The 17,342-nt window shown below is 40.9% G+C and overlaps 1 protein-coding gene across 2 annotated transcripts; it reads left to right on the forward strand.

Annotated features, from left to right (window-relative positions):
- The first annotated feature begins 1,956 nt into the window (after nt 1-1,956).
- LOC143099215 (B-cell receptor CD22-like) lies at nt 1,957-16,947 on the forward strand. 2 transcript variants are annotated; one of them, XM_076262302.1, is made up of 8 exons: nt 1,957-1,990; nt 2,228-2,295; nt 2,578-2,919; nt 8,459-8,725; nt 8,954-9,238; nt 9,325-9,409; nt 15,648-15,681; nt 15,808-16,947. In XM_076262302.1, the coding sequence occupies exons 2-8, from the start codon at nt 2,244-2,246 to the stop codon at nt 16,441-16,443; spliced, it is 1,701 nt and encodes a 566-aa protein (XP_076118417.1). In that variant the 5' UTR covers nt 1,957-1,990; nt 2,228-2,243; the 3' UTR covers nt 16,444-16,947. The 2 variants fall into 2 exon arrangements, with proteins under 2 accessions (XP_076118417.1, XP_076118418.1); XM_076262303.1 differs by lacking the exon at nt 8,459-8,725.
- The last annotated feature ends 395 nt before the right edge of the window (nt 16,948-17,342 follow it).

The raw sequence follows: 17,342 nt of genomic DNA on the forward strand, positions 1-17,342 counted from the left end.
GCTAGACTAGCCCTGGCAGCAAATTTAATTTGCTGCCGCTAGGGTGCGTCTAGATTTCTAGGCTACTGTTTAGTCATAGATGAGTAGAAATAGTACTTTCTGTTGTTTATCAATATACTTTAGCTTTGTAAGATTACAATGATCTTACAGCAATGGTCTGTAATGTCCATGTGTTGATTAGTCTGAAAACAAAACAGAACCTTGTCCAGTATTTAGGCCACACAGAAAATATTGAAGTCTGATTGGCCAATGTTTACTGACAATAAATAGAATAAGCAAAGGAACGGACAGAGCAGAAATGAAGAATGCTGGGACACACTTCCTCTGTATGTCATTTGCTAAAGTTGTGCATTTTGGTTCGCTGTCAGACATTAATATCACTAGTGCAGTGCCCGTTCAAACATGCTATTCCTGTAGCCCAATTACATGCCTGCAGGTAGGCCTGCTTTGAAAATAGAATAGGGAAAAACATAATTACAGGTAAGCATTCAATAATGAATAGGCCTACAGATAATATAATAAATTTGAAGTGAGCAGAATTTAAGCATGGCTACATGTGACATTTTTTACAAATCAAAATGTCATAATCCTAACAGCTGCTTTGAGTCAAGGCTATATGCTTAGCCTATTGAATAACTTGATGATAGAGAAAACAGACCATTTTGTGGAATGATGCATCATATGGAATTTGCAACGGTGTGACTCAAAAACAGTCTCTGGTGGCCTATAAGTGACATCACACTCTGTCTGCCACTCGTTGCTTATCGCTAGTTATGCTTTGCATGTGTGGCATTCTGAGACGTTCTTTAATCGGGACCATCATCGCTCGTTTCAATGTAGGACCTTGCAGTTGGAACTGTCGTTTGCTTATTCAAAGTCTAAAGAAAGTCCAAAGTAGCCTGGGCTATTCATATAGCATCACACTCTGTCTGCCACTCGTTGCTTGTCGCTGGTTATGCTTTGCATGTGTGGCATTCTGAGACGTTCTTTAATTCGGGACCATTATCGCTCGTTTCAATTTAGGACCTTGCAGTTGGAATTGTTGTTTGCTTATTCAAAGTCTAAAGACAGTCCAAAGTAACCTGGGCTATTCGAAGTGTCCGTTTATTGCACATCATTTTTTACGTCATTTTGAAGAATGAAGAGCCACTGCATACCTGTGTGTCTTGGCGTGTTGCAAAATCCGTGGAGTTCACTTTATTGTTTAGGTCAGACATGTTACGTTTTTACCCGTATAACTTACACTGATCCAGCTTAGCCAAAGCCCTGCTTCTATCCTCACTGGTAGCTTAGCCTACAGTACAGTGGTGTGTGGGAGGGGGAGTGGCTAGCGGTGAAAGCCAATGTGCTTCTTTTACCGATATATTTAAGGATATCTTTTGCATTTCTTATTCAAACAACGTCAAATTTGTCACTGCACTTACTCATGCCCATAGCAAGACACCTGCCAAGTTTGCCGACAAACGGTCAGCGAGATATGCGTGCCACAGACAGACAGACAGACAGACAGAGACAGACACACAGACGCTTCTTGCTTTATAGATAGATGTTAGTGTGTGCTAATATCAAAATTAGCACACATGTTCCTCTCCTTCTTGCTCTACCTCTTTCTTCCACCACTTTCTTGTCGTATCAGACTTGGACTTTTACTTATTATACCACCACTTTCAACCTCTAGTAAAGTAAGACACTAATAATTGTATTGTATTGTATTGAGAGGTCTCATCTGCACTGTATCGTATATTGTTATTCTCTTGCTTTGGATAAAAAAAACATCTGTTACATGAATAAATGTAAAAGTAAATTTCTGTTTTCAACATATGATCATGGCCACTGACAAGAATAGACACAGAGCACAGTCAAATGGGGAATTATGAAACTTTCTCTGTGCGTAACATTTCCTGTCTGTGAATTTATGTCAGCTTTGCTTCCTGATCTGTGAGCTTCACTTGCCATGCCACATGCCATGCTGTTCAAGGACAGTGGAGAGGTAAAAACTTCTGAACATGTATTTATTCAGTCAAAGTAAACTGTAGACATGTCATACTGTATAATATTCTAAACAGTGTGCACACAGAAGTGTTAGTGGCTTATTAAAGCTATTTTCTCGGTCTCATTAGCAAATGTGCACTACTAAATGTGCACTATTTATGGCATGGTGTGTTCATGGTAGTACATTTCTGTGTTTCTACAAATGGATACTATGTTTTAATATTTGTTTGATCAGGGTTGTGTGACTGAGAATGATGAACTGTCCAGCCTCCCTTGCTTTGGCCATTCTGTTGACCATTCAAGGTGAATCAAATATGTGTATTTTCTCTTGTTAGTTGTTAGTTTTCTCAGTTAGTTCAAAGTAAGAGTACATAACAGATTAATGTAAGGATTAGTGATTTGGTGTTTGAAATGTTATTTGACATTTGACATTTATTTAACTGAACACAGACTGTCTTCCTGTCTTCACCAGAGAGCATATTTCTGAGAACTGATACACTGTGTGTGTGAACAAATATTTGTTTAATATATATATTATATATTTTATTTTATTTATATGTTCATTGTTTATGTTCTCTTTTGTAGGTGTATGTGGTCAGGGGTGGAATGTCACTTACCAGCCTGAGAGTGTCTGTGCTTTTGTGGGCGCTTCAGTGAACATGTCCTGCTCTTACACCTACACCAGTTACTTGACCATCAAACATACGTACTGGTCAAAAGATAGCAGTCCGAATCCTCCTGATCTCATGGTCAACCCAGACTACAGAGACAGAACCACCATAGGCTGTCAGCAAGGAGCTAACATATGTCATTTACATATTGAATCATTAACCATGTTGGACACAGGCACATATTACTGCAGTTTAACAACAAAGACATTCGGCAAGACATTGATTGGAGCGACAGGAGTCTACCTGGACATCAAAAGTAAGAAAAACAGAAGTCAACTTATGAGGCTGTGACTAATGTAGGGGAGAGCCGGGACAGTTGAAACACTTTTTAACTAAACGTAATTTACAAAGCGATCGTACCACACTGAAAGCTAATATTTGGTCACTAGTAAGCTACATCTGTCCTCTGTCAAATACAAATGCATTTTCAGCTTTGAACAAAACCGTTTAGGAATTATTACAGCAAAAGTGGGACGTGCGTTTTGTTTCATTCGTCCCTCCTGGTCGGGACAGTTGAAACAACATAAGGGGACGAATGAAACATACAGTTCAGCCATATAAACGTCCCACAACTTCAAAATGTTGCTAGGCTACATATCATGAATGGTACTCCCAAAAGGTGTTATTTTAGATAGATTGTTGCAGGGCTATACGTCTTCGTGCATGTCTGTTAACAATTCATTGCCATCATCGTGAAGCGTGTTTGAAGCGGTTTTTGAAATATCATGTCCTGTGGATGATTCTGCCATGTTTATAGCTAGAATGGTAAGCTTTCCCATTTATATCATGTTTATATTGTTGAAAATGTCGTTTCACTAGGTTTTTACGTGGGTTAGGCCACTGCAAACAGGCTTAACGACCCATCGCCCGTCAGTCTCCATAGGATAACATGGGAAAACTCAACCCCCTACCTGGTGGGCCCAAATGTATTTTCATCTTCCTAAAACTGTTTTTCCATGTCTCACCTCCATAGATGATTGTTTAAACACAGATATTTGTGCATTTAATTAAAATACATGGAGCTACAGCCTGTATGACACAGACATATGACACTATAGCTTGTTTTGCTTTCCATGTAAACAAGCATGCAATATGAAAGTCTGGGATTGTGGAGAACACTAAATGGTCTACTGAATAAGCATGAAGTCGAAACTTTAAATGAAAAACACTGATTAATAATCGAATGAATCGATGAATAATCGAATCAATTTATCGCCTGTAACTCCGTGATAAAATGACATAGCAGGAAGATATTTGGCTGATAGAAGGAGGTTAACATGCTCTATGTTTTGACCAAAGGACGTCTGTCTATCATTACACTCGGAGAAAACTGGATTGTTTCATTTGTCCCGTGTTTCAATCGGCTCTCCCCTACTGTATCTCTGCCCATTAAGGGACTGTACGATATTTACGGGGGGGAGGGCCGGTCGTCAGGGGGGGGAGGGCCTGAGAGAATTTTTTAAGCCTGAGGGGTAAGGCCCAGGAGAAATTTTTTGGCCTGGGGGGAGGGCCGAGGAAAATTTTTTTTTCCTGATCCATGATATTTTTTTCCCCTGATCAATGATCCGTTTTTGATATTTTAAAAGGTTTGTAGGCCAAAACATGATTCACGTCTCTTTGACAGAGTGGGCGGGTCCAAAAAGTCGCAACCCTACCTGAATCTCCCACAACTCCCCTCGTAAGCTTGCAGGTCACCCGCGGTTGAGTCATAAACCAAATATTTGAATGATATTCGGGTCGTTTGCGGGCAGGTCAGTTAAAATTAATTAAATATATATTTTCTACAAATAGGCCTACTTAAAATATCACGAGAAGGCTAGCATCAATACAGTAAAGCATCAATACAGTAAGTCAACAGTAAAGAAGCTGAAGACGCGAGTTAAAATAATAAAGACACCCCTTCAGGAAAAGCGATATAGGCTATGGGAAATATTGGGAAAAGTTCTTAAAGAAGATGACAGTAGTACAAGTTATGGTGGGCAGCCTGCAGGAATAAATCTTATGACACAGACTACACAGCCATATCTACCGGTATGTATAGGTTCGCGCATGCATACAAGTTACCTTAGTTCGTTGTGTTTGTGATTTTAAACAGTGGATGTGCTTTAGTAAAGCGTTGTGCTTCATTCAGCATTTTAAACCAGTTCTTACGCTAACGTTTTGACCAGCAATATCTCTCTTGCCTACCTTGCCTCCCCATTTCTATTTTCGAAAGAAGTATGTCCATGGCCAAATCTTATCCTAGTGTTCTAATCCTTGGTGGTTGCGTGCGTGCTTGCGCTCTTATTCTCATTCTCTCTCCTGCACAAACATTATGTCCTGCATGCCTGCGTGTAGTTCTACTGCATAAAGTTTCGCAAATAAATTAGTTTGTTTTACAGAAATGGACTACTGCATGCAGGCTATAACCAAAAGCACACATTCTGTAAATAAGCGGGTCGGATCGCGGGTCGGGTATAATTTTGTCCTATTCGCGGCCCGAGTTGCGGTCGGGTTGATTAAAATATCGGGCGACTGCGGGCCGCTTGTGACCAAACCCGCGCAACACTGTTTTGTAGCCCTGTGTGTGTGTATGTGTGCTTATGACATTTGCTGGCCGTTTTAACCTTGTAAACTTCATTTTTCGACCAGTTTTATTTGATTCACGTAGGGGGGAGGGCCTAGGAGAATGTTTTTGAGCCGGGGGGAGGCCCCTGGAAAAAAAAATTTGACCAGGGGAGGGCCAGGCAGAACATTTTTAACCCGATCGTCTGGCGACCGGCCCTCCCCCCCCGCTAAATATCATACAGTCCCTAAGTTAGTTATCTTAGAGACCCACACAAAACTGAGATTGTAACTGGCTACAAGGGTCCATATGTGTCAGTGTAACGGTGCAGATGCCCGTTACGGCTACAGTTCATTTAATACGGGAGCTAAATACAAAGAACGGACAACGTGATTTACAAACACACTTTATTTTGCACACGAATACGAACGGCATCCAGCATGGTTGCAACGGCAACTGCAAAACACAAACGCATACGGGACAATATTAATTATCAGCCTTACTTTCAGGGTGGCCAGCTGAAGGTTGAGGTAACACGGACATTCAGCAAACTTTTCATTGTGTCGGACCATAGATATATACACTAGATGTCGCCTTGACTATTGCTGTTCATTGGAACGAATGCGTCAATCGAGACGCCATCTTGCTTCAGTGATCCACTCCTCTATAATGCATTAGCGTCAATCTGGGCAAAGATCTAGCGAAAATAAAATCACCATAAATCGTCAAAATCTCAAGCAATTATCTAGTTTTTTGGGTTGTTCCAACTGACAGGCATGTATTTATGGTTGAGTCTAGAGAAAACTAAGCTTAAGACGATAATAAAGATACATTTTACCCGTCTAGCCCCATAGACTCCCATTCATTCTGCACTAGCTAGCGGCGGCCCCTAGAGGAACAATGAGTAAACTGCAACCAGGTTCGATACAATGAAAGTAAACAGGCTCTTCGTAGACAGGCTCTGGTTGAGGCCACATACCCCTCGTCTCGTTTACTCATGTAAGTTGTAATCTCACCAGAAGTTGCTGTAGATCTGTAGAACATTTACCTCTGCTACTACATAGGCTACGCCAGTCGTTACTTTTATAATCATGGGTCAGTGCCATGGGCAAACGAGATGTAGCTGAATTCATAAATGACAAAGCCATGAGAAAGGTGATTTTCTTACGTTTCAACAACAAAGAAGCCGATCTGCCATCATTGTGAGAAGTTCCCAAATTTGTCGCTAATCGCTAAAAAGGTTTTCTATCGCTGGGGATGGCCAAACGTCGCTAAATAGGTAACGCTGACCAGGGGCGCCTTAATACCACCCGAGGCCCCTGGGCTATATGTTTTTTAAATGATACCCGGCCCGCGATCTGACCCGACACATAGCGTGCGCTTTTGGTTAATAACATGCAGTGTAGCCTATCATTATTCAGCCTATGTAAAACCTTTACATAAACAGGAACAGAAAGCCCTCGAATCACGTCAGCCTACCCATGACATCGCTTATCAAAAAGGCTAGCCTACTGCACGAAAACAAGCGTTGGACTTTTACAACACTGGCTGTAGGCCAAGTTAAAAGATGGGTACACATATGGACGTTTAAAAGCTTTTCAAAAGTGCATGTGTTTGTCGTGTTGGGGGGTTCCCCAGGAGTTTTTTGAAATTCTGTCTACTTAACACACTAGTTTAATGCAGTTTGGGAGGGACAGAAATACTTTTAGCCTACATAACAAGCTGGCTCATGTGACGTGAACGTGGCTACCTTATGCATTATCACTACACTACGGAGACATATCTCACGTTAACAAGAAAACATAATATAGACTTATATGTGAGAATGGGTTAGCACAAACTTTGCTGTTGGTGAACGGAGATGCAGAGCACTAAGTCATTTATTTGCGCCACAGCCCATGTTCTGCGTTCACTCCAATGAGACAAGTGAAATACGTTTTTAAAGCCGTTTCATTTCCAGGCTATTTGCTACGATATTTACCTGCTATGCCTTCTGTTTTCATGGACAGTTACAGGAATCCACGTCATTCGTTTATCGTTGCTTCATTCCTACCCACGTTATCTCCAGAGTTTGTAAGTTTGTCAGTCAGTTTCAGCCTCTCCTCTAGCTACACCCGTTGGGATTTATTACGTTTTGTTACATTTTGTTACACTTTAGAATTGGAGAAGACAAAGGGGGCCTCTGCATGGATGTAATTGTAGAGCAGTAGCCTACGATGTGCTCAATTGTTTAGGCTAGCTCCAGAGTAGGCTAATGACGCAGAGAATACGGACACGCCGTTTATTATTATTGATTATCATTATTATTATTAGGAGGCCCCTCATTGGTCGAGGCCCCTGGGCTGAAGCCCAGGTAAGCCCCTGCATTAAGGCGCCAGTGACGCTGACAATACAGGATAACTAGTTTAGCGCTTCAGATCCCTGTACCAAGATGGCGGCGGTGTTGACGCATGCTGAGAAGCAGAAGGCGACATCTAGTGTATATATCTATGGTGTCGGACCATAGCGCTTCCTGGTCTGGAGACTGAGAAAAGACCCGACGGAAAGTCGCAAGGAACAATATAAGTTCGTGGAGTGTGACGTAGGCTACTGCACAAGCAGAGGTCAAGTGTGTAGGACAAGAGGGGTGTTTGGCGACGTTCTGGTTATGTATGCTATGTATTCGGTTATGAAATTAGATAATAGGATTGCCTTGTAATGAAACTGTGGGTTTTATGGTATGGAATGTATTATTGTATATTTATATAGAGAAGCGTTTTGTTAATTGATTGATTGATTGATTGTACATTGATTTAGTCTGCAGAGTTAAATTCTCTGGTGGGAATATGGTTGAGAGCAGAAGGAGGTAGAATGGTCTGAGGTGAGCAAGTGATTGCCCCTGCTTATAGGCCTAACACTCGTTTTGTGATTTGCAGCAGTTTGCCCTATGATTGAAAAGGGTTGTCAAAGTTTAAATTAATTTATTAATATTAATTTTGATATATTTTGGAAGTTTAGTGATTGATTTGATATTATTGTTTGGAGTTTGGTTTTTTTCTTTTCTTTTTCCGATTTCTCCATACTGGTACGCATGCTCAGCCGCAAAGGTGGAAATAAAACCTGGCTATTTTTGAGAAACATCACCACTGCCTCCATTTCCATCACCGCAACGCCATCCCGATCACAGTCAGTCTTGTAGATCTTAGCTCTTGGGATACATGTGTTCTCTAAATGATTCATGTAATCACACCTGCAATGATCCCTCTCACAGAGACCCCACTGACTTCAGTGTCCATCAGTCCCTCTGGTGACATACAGGAAGGCAGGGAGGTGAGACTGACCTGCAGCAGCAGATCTGATCTACCAGTGCAGAGCCACTGGTACAAGGATGATTTATCTACAACACCTGTACACCTGGGGACAGGTCATACATACACCGTCAAACACTTCAGACCAGAAGACAGTGGAAAATATTTCTGTTATTCAACATTCAAATGTGGCTACACATACTCACCTCCTGTGTATCTACAGGTTGTCTGTGAGTAGCGTTTGCCCTTACATTTTAAAATAATACCCAACCCAAAATACTTACTCCATGCAAATCAGTTTTAGAGGTTTGAAGGTTATAGCAAACAAATTATTTTAAATTGCTTCAATTAAAAAAAGTAAATTCATCATTACTTGAGATTCATAGCAAATTACATTTGTTAGTGCCTGGTAAAAAATAAAATCAATAAAATAAAAAAGAATTTTTCGTTCCTTCCAGATTCCCCAAAGAATACAACAGTTTCATTGTCATATCATGATGGGACATACAAGGGCAATTCAGTGACTCTGACCTGCAGCAGTGATGCCAACCCACCAGTGGAGAGCTACATGTACACCTGGTTTAAGGTGGATGAGTCCACTCCAGTAGGATCAGGACAGCAGTACAGCATCACTAACATCAGCTCTGAGGATGGAGGACAGTACTACTGTGAGGTCAGGAATAAATATGGAGCTGAGAACTCTACTGCTGTGTCCATCACAGTTAAGGGCATCAGTGGATCAGGTATCAGTGCATCTCCATGTCTCTTCTGTGATGAGGTAACAGGGACTCCCCTCTTCACTTCATTCTTGTTTCATTAATTCCATCAGGTGGCCAGAGCCCTGTCTCCACTGCTGTGATAACAGTCTCTGTCTGTGGAGCTGTGGGACTCCTCTGTTTGGTGTTCTTCATGAGGTGAGTGGATGTGATTAAAATACAGTCTAATAAATATCATATAATATGATAGATAGATACTTTATTGATCCCCAAGGGGAAATTCAGGAACCAAATGTCACACCAAATGTTAGTGTACCTTCTCACACAATTAAAGGGGCTGTAACTGATGTTGAAGTTCAAGTATTTCATTGTCATATACTCATTAAGGGAATCATAAGTAATGAAATTACCTGTGCTCAAGCGACAGCTCAACTTTAAAGATGCTCCAAGCTGTTGGGTAATGTAATTTCCGTTGACGTTCAAACAATACAGAGAGCTAGCTTGCTACTTCTTCCTCTTCCTTCCGTGCAATTGAAACTCTCCTAAGCGCACATCTTGTCAGTGATTCGCTGGAACAGTTTGTTATGTTTTTATGGTCCAGGGGGATATTCCATCAACCTCGCTAATGAAGGCGGCGCTTAACAGAAATAGCCTGGCTTGAACTAGCGTAGAGTTCCACTTGGGGCTGAAGCCGTTCCATTAACTCAAGTTAGCGGCATCTTGGTCTCGTTTATTCAAGCGAGGTTAAAGTCAGCTTCATCTCTGCTCGTGCACGAGGTAGAACAGTAGACCAAAACAGTAGATTGACGAAAAGAGGATATATGTCTTAAAATTAAGACAATACTAGACTATTTCTGTTCGATTTGGCAAGCGCCATCTACAGGATTTTCATCGAAAGTCATCAAATTTAACATCGAGAGAAAAAAATAGATTGCCTACAGAAATGGGAGAATAATGAAAGCATACATTTAAAACAACAATGCTAATGGTTTTGAAATCAATTGCAAGTTTGATTGGCTTCACTCTTGAACACATAGGTCTACAGTCTATGCTTGAACAAAACGAGTGCATGAATAAATAGTATAAACTCAAAACAACTTATGGATATGCATATAGATATTCAAAACTATCTATAGCCTAGCTTACGTTCTTAGATTAAAAGAGTTCATTCACTCCAAATTATTGTCTAGGTGTAGGTGTATGGGGCGCCAAATGTAACATGCCTTATTTCGTGGACAGAATGACTTTCGTGTGACGAAATACATATATTCATTACGAAACCATGTTACATCGTAACGCCTTTTGTCCACGGAATGCACAAATTGGTTTGCATTGTGTCCACGAAACACTGAAGAGAGCACATCATTTCGTGGACGAAATTGACTGGTGGCCTTTTCCTTTCGTGGACATAATGCTGAATGCAGTATTCACTGTCGTAGACGAAATGTTTGGTCAAAAGTAATTCTGTCTACGTAAATACGGAATGCACCTACACGCATCATTCTGTGCATCCTATTTCAATTTCGTCCACAGAAGTATTGTGTTGTGTTACAGAAGGCATTCCGTCCACGCAATAGTAACTTAACAACTTACGAAATGCATTCAGTGACATATGCTTTCATTCTGTGGACGAAATGCATAATAGAATCACGTACAATACATTTCGTGAGTCAGCAGTTTACGAAATGACTTATGTGTCACGATAATTTCATTACGTGGACGAAATGCATAACAGAATCACGAAATCAGTTTTGTGACCTGATGCAATACATTTCGTGAGTCAGCAGTTTACGGAATGAATTATGTGTCAGGATAATTTCATTACGTGGACGAAATGCATAACAGAATCACGAAATCAGTTTTGTGACCTGCTGCAATACATTTCGTGAGTCAGCAGTTTACGGAATGAATTATGTGTCAGGATAATTTCATTACGTGGACGAAATGCATAAAAGAATCACGAAATCAGTCTTGTGACCTGCTACAATACATTTAGTCTGTCAGCAGTTTACGAAATGAATTATGTGTCAGGATAATTTCATTACGTGGACGAAATGCATAACAGAATCACGAAATCAGCTTTGTGACCTGCTACAATTCATTTCGTGAGTCAGCAGTTTACGGAATGAATTATGTGTCACGATAATTTTATTACGTGGACGAAATGCATAAGAGAATCACGAAATCAGTTTTGTAACCTTCTAAAATACATTTCGTGAGTCAGCAGTTTGCGGAATGTGGAGTGAAATGTATTGCAACTTTTCGCCACAAGGTGGCAGCTTAAGTCCGCTGTAGCATTGCCGGTAAACGGGACAGCTGGCTGCATTCAGAGGCTTTGCAACGGCAGTGTGATTGGCAATCCGCGAACCGGTGCCAGGCCGTGCTGGACCTAGCCTAGGTCCGCGAAAAGCAACTGCATAGGCTTTCTCTGAATTATCTATGGTCTATGATCTTCAAACTATGAGCCTCTTCTACGAGTAGATTGCTGGTCCACTGGACCACGATTTTAGGCTAGATTAGGTCTATGCCCGGTGCTTCTGTCTGTTAATTTTGCGGCACAACTGCTGGAACCGTGGACCGAAAGAAAAAGAAACTAAATGTTTCCCTGATCACTGCATAGGCCTACTTCTTAATTCATTAAATATAGAGGCATAACATTAGCCTAGGTGGTAGTGGTAGGCTGTGAGTGCTCATTCAAAGTCTATGCGTGTCTGTGCAAGTTGTAACAAATCGCCCTTATTCAAAAGAACTGATTGCCACTACGCATTTAAGGTTATACGGGCGGATCTAACAAGCAGGAAATCATTCTAGCTCAATGCAGACGAAGACCTCAGTTTATCTTAACTTAAACTGGCAAAGGGCCTTGCCTTCCTCTTAATAAGAGTGTATATTAAAGAAAAAACTATCTTACAGAAAGAAACCCAAACATATGAGATTGATTCACTTTGTATTGTAATGAACGAACTCGCGGCCACTCGGCGCGCAACTGAAGGCCCGACACACAATTAACAACAAAGTTTCACAATGCACGAACAAATACCCCCCAAAGTTCAGTGCCCAATAGTCCCGACATCAAGCAGATGATTCAATCAGTCCAAAACACAAACGTGATCCCCGGAATAAGAAAGAGTCGTTGCGCTTACAGTCTGTTGAGAAGTCGTTCCCTAATACGGTTGCGAAACGCAATCTCACCAAAACACGCACGTTAGGAAAAATGCTCCTTTGCTTGCTGTAATCCAATGACTTTGGGAAAAAATGAGTGATCGCAGATAGCGAGAAAAAGTCACGGTTCAGCCTGCAAGGCCTCTAACGCGCGCTACTCAATACACCAGCGTCTTCGCACAGGTAACTCTCGGGGGCGAGCGCTCTCCCCGCGCCTCTATTTAAACAAAGTGCAATGAAAGTCACTGACATCAAATTTACATACATGGCATATTAAACAGAGAGAAAATACTAATACATTTTCATACAAACAACCATGTAAAAAGGTGATTTTGGCAAACTTTACAAAGTGAAACTGACAAACTCGTGGGTAGGCTAAGCAACGATATTTAAAACAATCAAGAAGTGGATTCCTGTAATGTTCATGAAAACAGTATAGCGATTGGATAGCCTAATAAATCGCGACTTGTTGTAGGCCTAACAGTAGGCCTAGTTTATATCGTCTCGCTGGAGTGCGCGCATAATAGGCGTAATACCTACTTGCCCGTCCAAATAAAGGGCTTTCCTTTGTTTCACGGAGCTCGAGGCGCGATTGAAGTGGCCACTTCTAAATGGTAGCCTAGGCTACCCACTGATTAATTCATTCCGCAAACTCACGAAATGTAGGCTATTGTAGCAGGTCACAAAACTGATTTCGTGATTCTGTTATGCATTTCGTCCACATGATGGAATTATCATGACACATAGGCTAATTAATTCTGTAAACTGCTGACTCATGAAATGTATTGCAGCAGGTCACAAAACTGATTTCGTGATTCTGTTATGCATTTCGTCCACATAATGGAATTATCGTGACACATAATTCATTTCGTAAACTGCTGACTCACGAAATGTATCGCAGCAGGTCACAAAACTGATTTCGTGATTCTGTTATGCATTTCGTCCACGTAATGAAATTATCGTGACACATAATTCATTCTGTAAACTGCTGACTCACGCAATGTATTGCAGCAGGTCACAAAACTGATTTCGTGATTCTGTTATGCATTTCGTCCACGTAATGAAATTATCGTGACACATAATTCATTCTGTAAACTGCTGACTCACGAAATGTATTGCATCAGGTCACAAAACTGATTTCGTGATTCTGTTATGCATTTCGTCCACGCAATGAAATGACCGTGATACATAATTCATTCCGTAAACTGCTGACTCACGAAATGTATTGCATCAGGTCACAAAACTGATTTCGTGATTCTGTTATGCATTTCGTCCACGTAATGAAATTATCGTGACACATAAGTCATTTCGTAAACTGCTGACTCACGAAATGTATTGTACGTGATTCTATTATACATTTCGTCCACAGAATGAAAGCATATGTCACTGAATGCATTTCGTAAGTTGTTAAGTTACTATTGCGTGGACGGAATGCCTTCTGTAACACAACACAATACTTCTGTGGACGAAATTGAAATAGGATGCACAGAATGATGTGTGTAGGTGCATTCCGTATTTACGTAGACAGAATTACTTTTGACCAAACATTTCGTCTACGACAGTGAATACTGCATTCAGCATTATGTCCACGAAAGGAAAAGACCACCAGTCAATTTCGTCCACGAAATGATGTGCTCTCTTCAGTGTTTCGTGGACACAATGCAAACCAATTTGTGCATTCCGTGGACAAAAGGCGTTACGATGTAACATGGTTTCGTAATGAATATATGTATTTCGTCACACGAAAGTCATTCTGTCCACGAAATAAGGCATGTTACATTTGGCGCCCCATATAGGTGGTCATAAAATAAATTAGTATCAACATAATAGGCTATTGTCTCCCATAAGTCCCAAAGTGTTTTGAATTTTTTTTTATCTGAAATGCAATGGCTTCCAATTCAATTTATGCCTAATATTTAATCTGTGTAGCACACAGTTGATTTGACATTCATGAGCAATCGTCGACACATGAAGCAGTTTTAATTATTAGCTGCCTAGGCTACAGAATAATTATCCTTTGGCTTGCATCAGATATAATAGGCTATAGCCCACTGGCAAAGCTGTCACTGAACAGCCTACCAAATGTGCATGACCCTTTATCAGCAGTAGACATATGTCTTTCATCAAAGATTATAACTAAAAATGCCATTATTAAGGTGATGAACAATGTAGCCTTAATACTTCGTATAGGAAGCGAACCTGCGAACACGCAAAAATGGAATTCTTTTCCTATGCCGTGTCGCTGCACGTTACACCACCACCGCATTTTTAATCGTATAATCTTCATACATTCTTTGGAGCTAGTGAATGTGTAAATCCATGCTTGGTGCACTGTCGGAAAAACATTTCTATAGTCCTACTTCTATTTTTGAAGTTGTAGCCTACAGGTGACGACAGCACAGGTTGACGGAACCATCTTTTTGGACTCGTTTTCCGACTGATTGTTTTTTTTTGCAACACAGCTTAATTTAGATTGAAAGTTAACCTGCTACGGGGCAGGTTAGTTCTGTGGAATAAATTCAGAGTGCGAATTACCCCACCATAATTGGGGGGTACTGCTCCTTCACTTCTTCTATGACCATCATGGTCCATATCAGATATCAATCCCAGAGTGCGAATTACCCCACCATAATTGGGGGGTACTGCTCCTTCACTTCTTCTATGACCATCATGGTCCATATCAGATATCAATCCCCATCATGATTGATCGCCAAGTGCAACATGTGTTGTGCAACACACATACAAGGTGTAAACATGCGACAAACTGATAATCAGTTGAACTGACAAACTGATAATCAGTCTCAAAAGTTAGAAATTAAGTGCACTGAAATACCATTCTAATTACCAGGGGCGGAGCTACGTGGTGGCCAGGGGGGGCCACGGCCACCACTGGTCAAAGCTTGGCCACCCTGCTGGCCCCCCCAGCTCCGTTCAGTGAAAAGTAAAAAAAAAAGATTGCTGCCGTTTTCAACGGTACTTTGAAAGGAAGTGTAGCCTGCAGTTCAGGGCACGGGCAGCTAGCGGATGGTGAGGTCATGTTTGCTGTATGTGACAAAAAATGTTTTAGCTTAGAAACTGCGTAACATCACTTAGAACACCTTTAAGGAATAAATTAATAGTAGTCAAAAAGGTGTGGAGTGTGTGTGTGTGTATTGTGTTGAGTGTGTGTGTGTGTGTGTGTGTGTGTGTGATGAGTGATTAGCACTGTAATAGTCAGTAATCTTGAAAAATAAATGTAGACTGTGGACAATGTCTGTATTTTTGTGTGTTGCAGCAAGAAAGAAGCAACACGTACAAGGCAAGAACAGGTGAGATATGTGATATAGGGACTGTTTGTGCAAAGCACACATTATTCAGCAACAACATTCATATGTGGTTTGTTTGTATCATAAATTATGTGTATGCTATTAAATTGTTTATCATATGTTAACCAGAACCTGAACCTCAACACCACCCAACCTGATGCAGTTTACCAGAGCCTGAACCCCAACACCATCCAACCTGATGCAGTTTACCAGAGCCTGAACCCCAATACCACTCAACCTGATGCAGTTTACCAGAGCCTGAACCCCAACACCATCCAACCTGATGCAGTTTACCAGAGCCTGAACCCCAATACCACTCAACCTGATGCAGTTTACCAGAGCCTGAACCTCAACACCACCCAACCCGATGCAATTTACCCAGGCCTGAACCCCAATACCACTCAACCTGATGCAGTTTACCAGAGCCTGAACCCCAATACCATTCAACCTGATGCAGTTTACCAGAGCCTGAACCTCAACACCACCCAACCCGATGCAATTTACCCAGGCCTGAACCCCAATACCACTCAACCTGATGCAGTTTACCCGGGCCTGAACCCCAATACCACTCAACCTAATGCAGTTTCCCAGAGCCTGAACCTCAACACCACACAACTTGATGCAGTTTACCAGAGCCTGAACCCCAACACCACCCAACTTGATACAGTTTACCAGAGTCTGAACCCGAACACCACTCCACCCAATGCATTGACTAGAGCTTGGTCACCAACACCACCCAACACGAGACAGTTTACCAAATTCTAAATGCAAATATCTCTTAAAGGGGTATTCTGCCAATTTTTCACATAAAACAATTGGTTTTACCTGGTTTGAGTTGCTACAGCCAACAGCTAAAGCAGCCAGGCAGCTACAGTGCTACACTCTGTGAGCGTGAACATGCCTCCAGAGTGTAGCAGTGTAGCTTCCTGGAACCTCTAACTCAGTAACCTAGCAACGTGTGTAAAGTAATACCCATGGTTATTTGTATGTTTTTTATTTTGTTTTTATCAACAGTACTCACTCAGTGACCTAGAGAAAAAGAGATATGTGAAAATCACCAAATTTATTATTTTATACTGAGCTCTCTTTCCCATTTGAAATTAATCATCCATAAACTTACAATAATATAATGACAAATACTTACAGCTTTAATTTTACAGTGAGAACATCTACATTGCAATTATTTCAGTGCATGAAAATGCACTGTAGGGTTCTTCCTAAACATCTTATTTTTCTTATTCCAATCAATTTGTTTGTATATTTCAGCTCCAACAATTAAAGATGCACACTTCCAAACACATTCAAACACGTTTGTGTAGGTCTTCAAAAGGACATTTCTGCAATGTTCATTTTTTTTTATTTCTGAAAACTTTTTCATTGAAATATTTGGCATAAATGTGTGAAAATATTCCATTATAAAAGAATTGTGGGACCTTCAGGGCTTTAACATAGTGTCATCATAATGCTGCATTCTTAATGGTCCCTTTTCTCTCTCCCAGCTCCTGGAATGGGACACATCTTGCTCCGTTCAACCACATTAAGGGCTTGCGAAGTAGGAATATTACACCTTCACCTTACAATCATCGAGTTACTAGTTTATGGCGATACAGGCGAGTCACACTGCTTTGTCTGGCATTTTGTTTTTGTTCATTTTTTTTAAAAAA

Source organism: Alosa pseudoharengus, unplaced genomic scaffold (assembly GCF_046254945.1).
Source record: "Alosa pseudoharengus isolate Yale_2024_CS ecotype anadromous, Long Island Sound unplaced genomic scaffold, YU_APseudo_1.1 YU_APseudo_1.1_scf_25, whole genome shotgun sequence".
NCBI classification, from domain to species: domain Eukaryota; kingdom Metazoa; phylum Chordata; class Actinopteri; order Clupeiformes; family Clupeidae; genus Alosa; species Alosa pseudoharengus.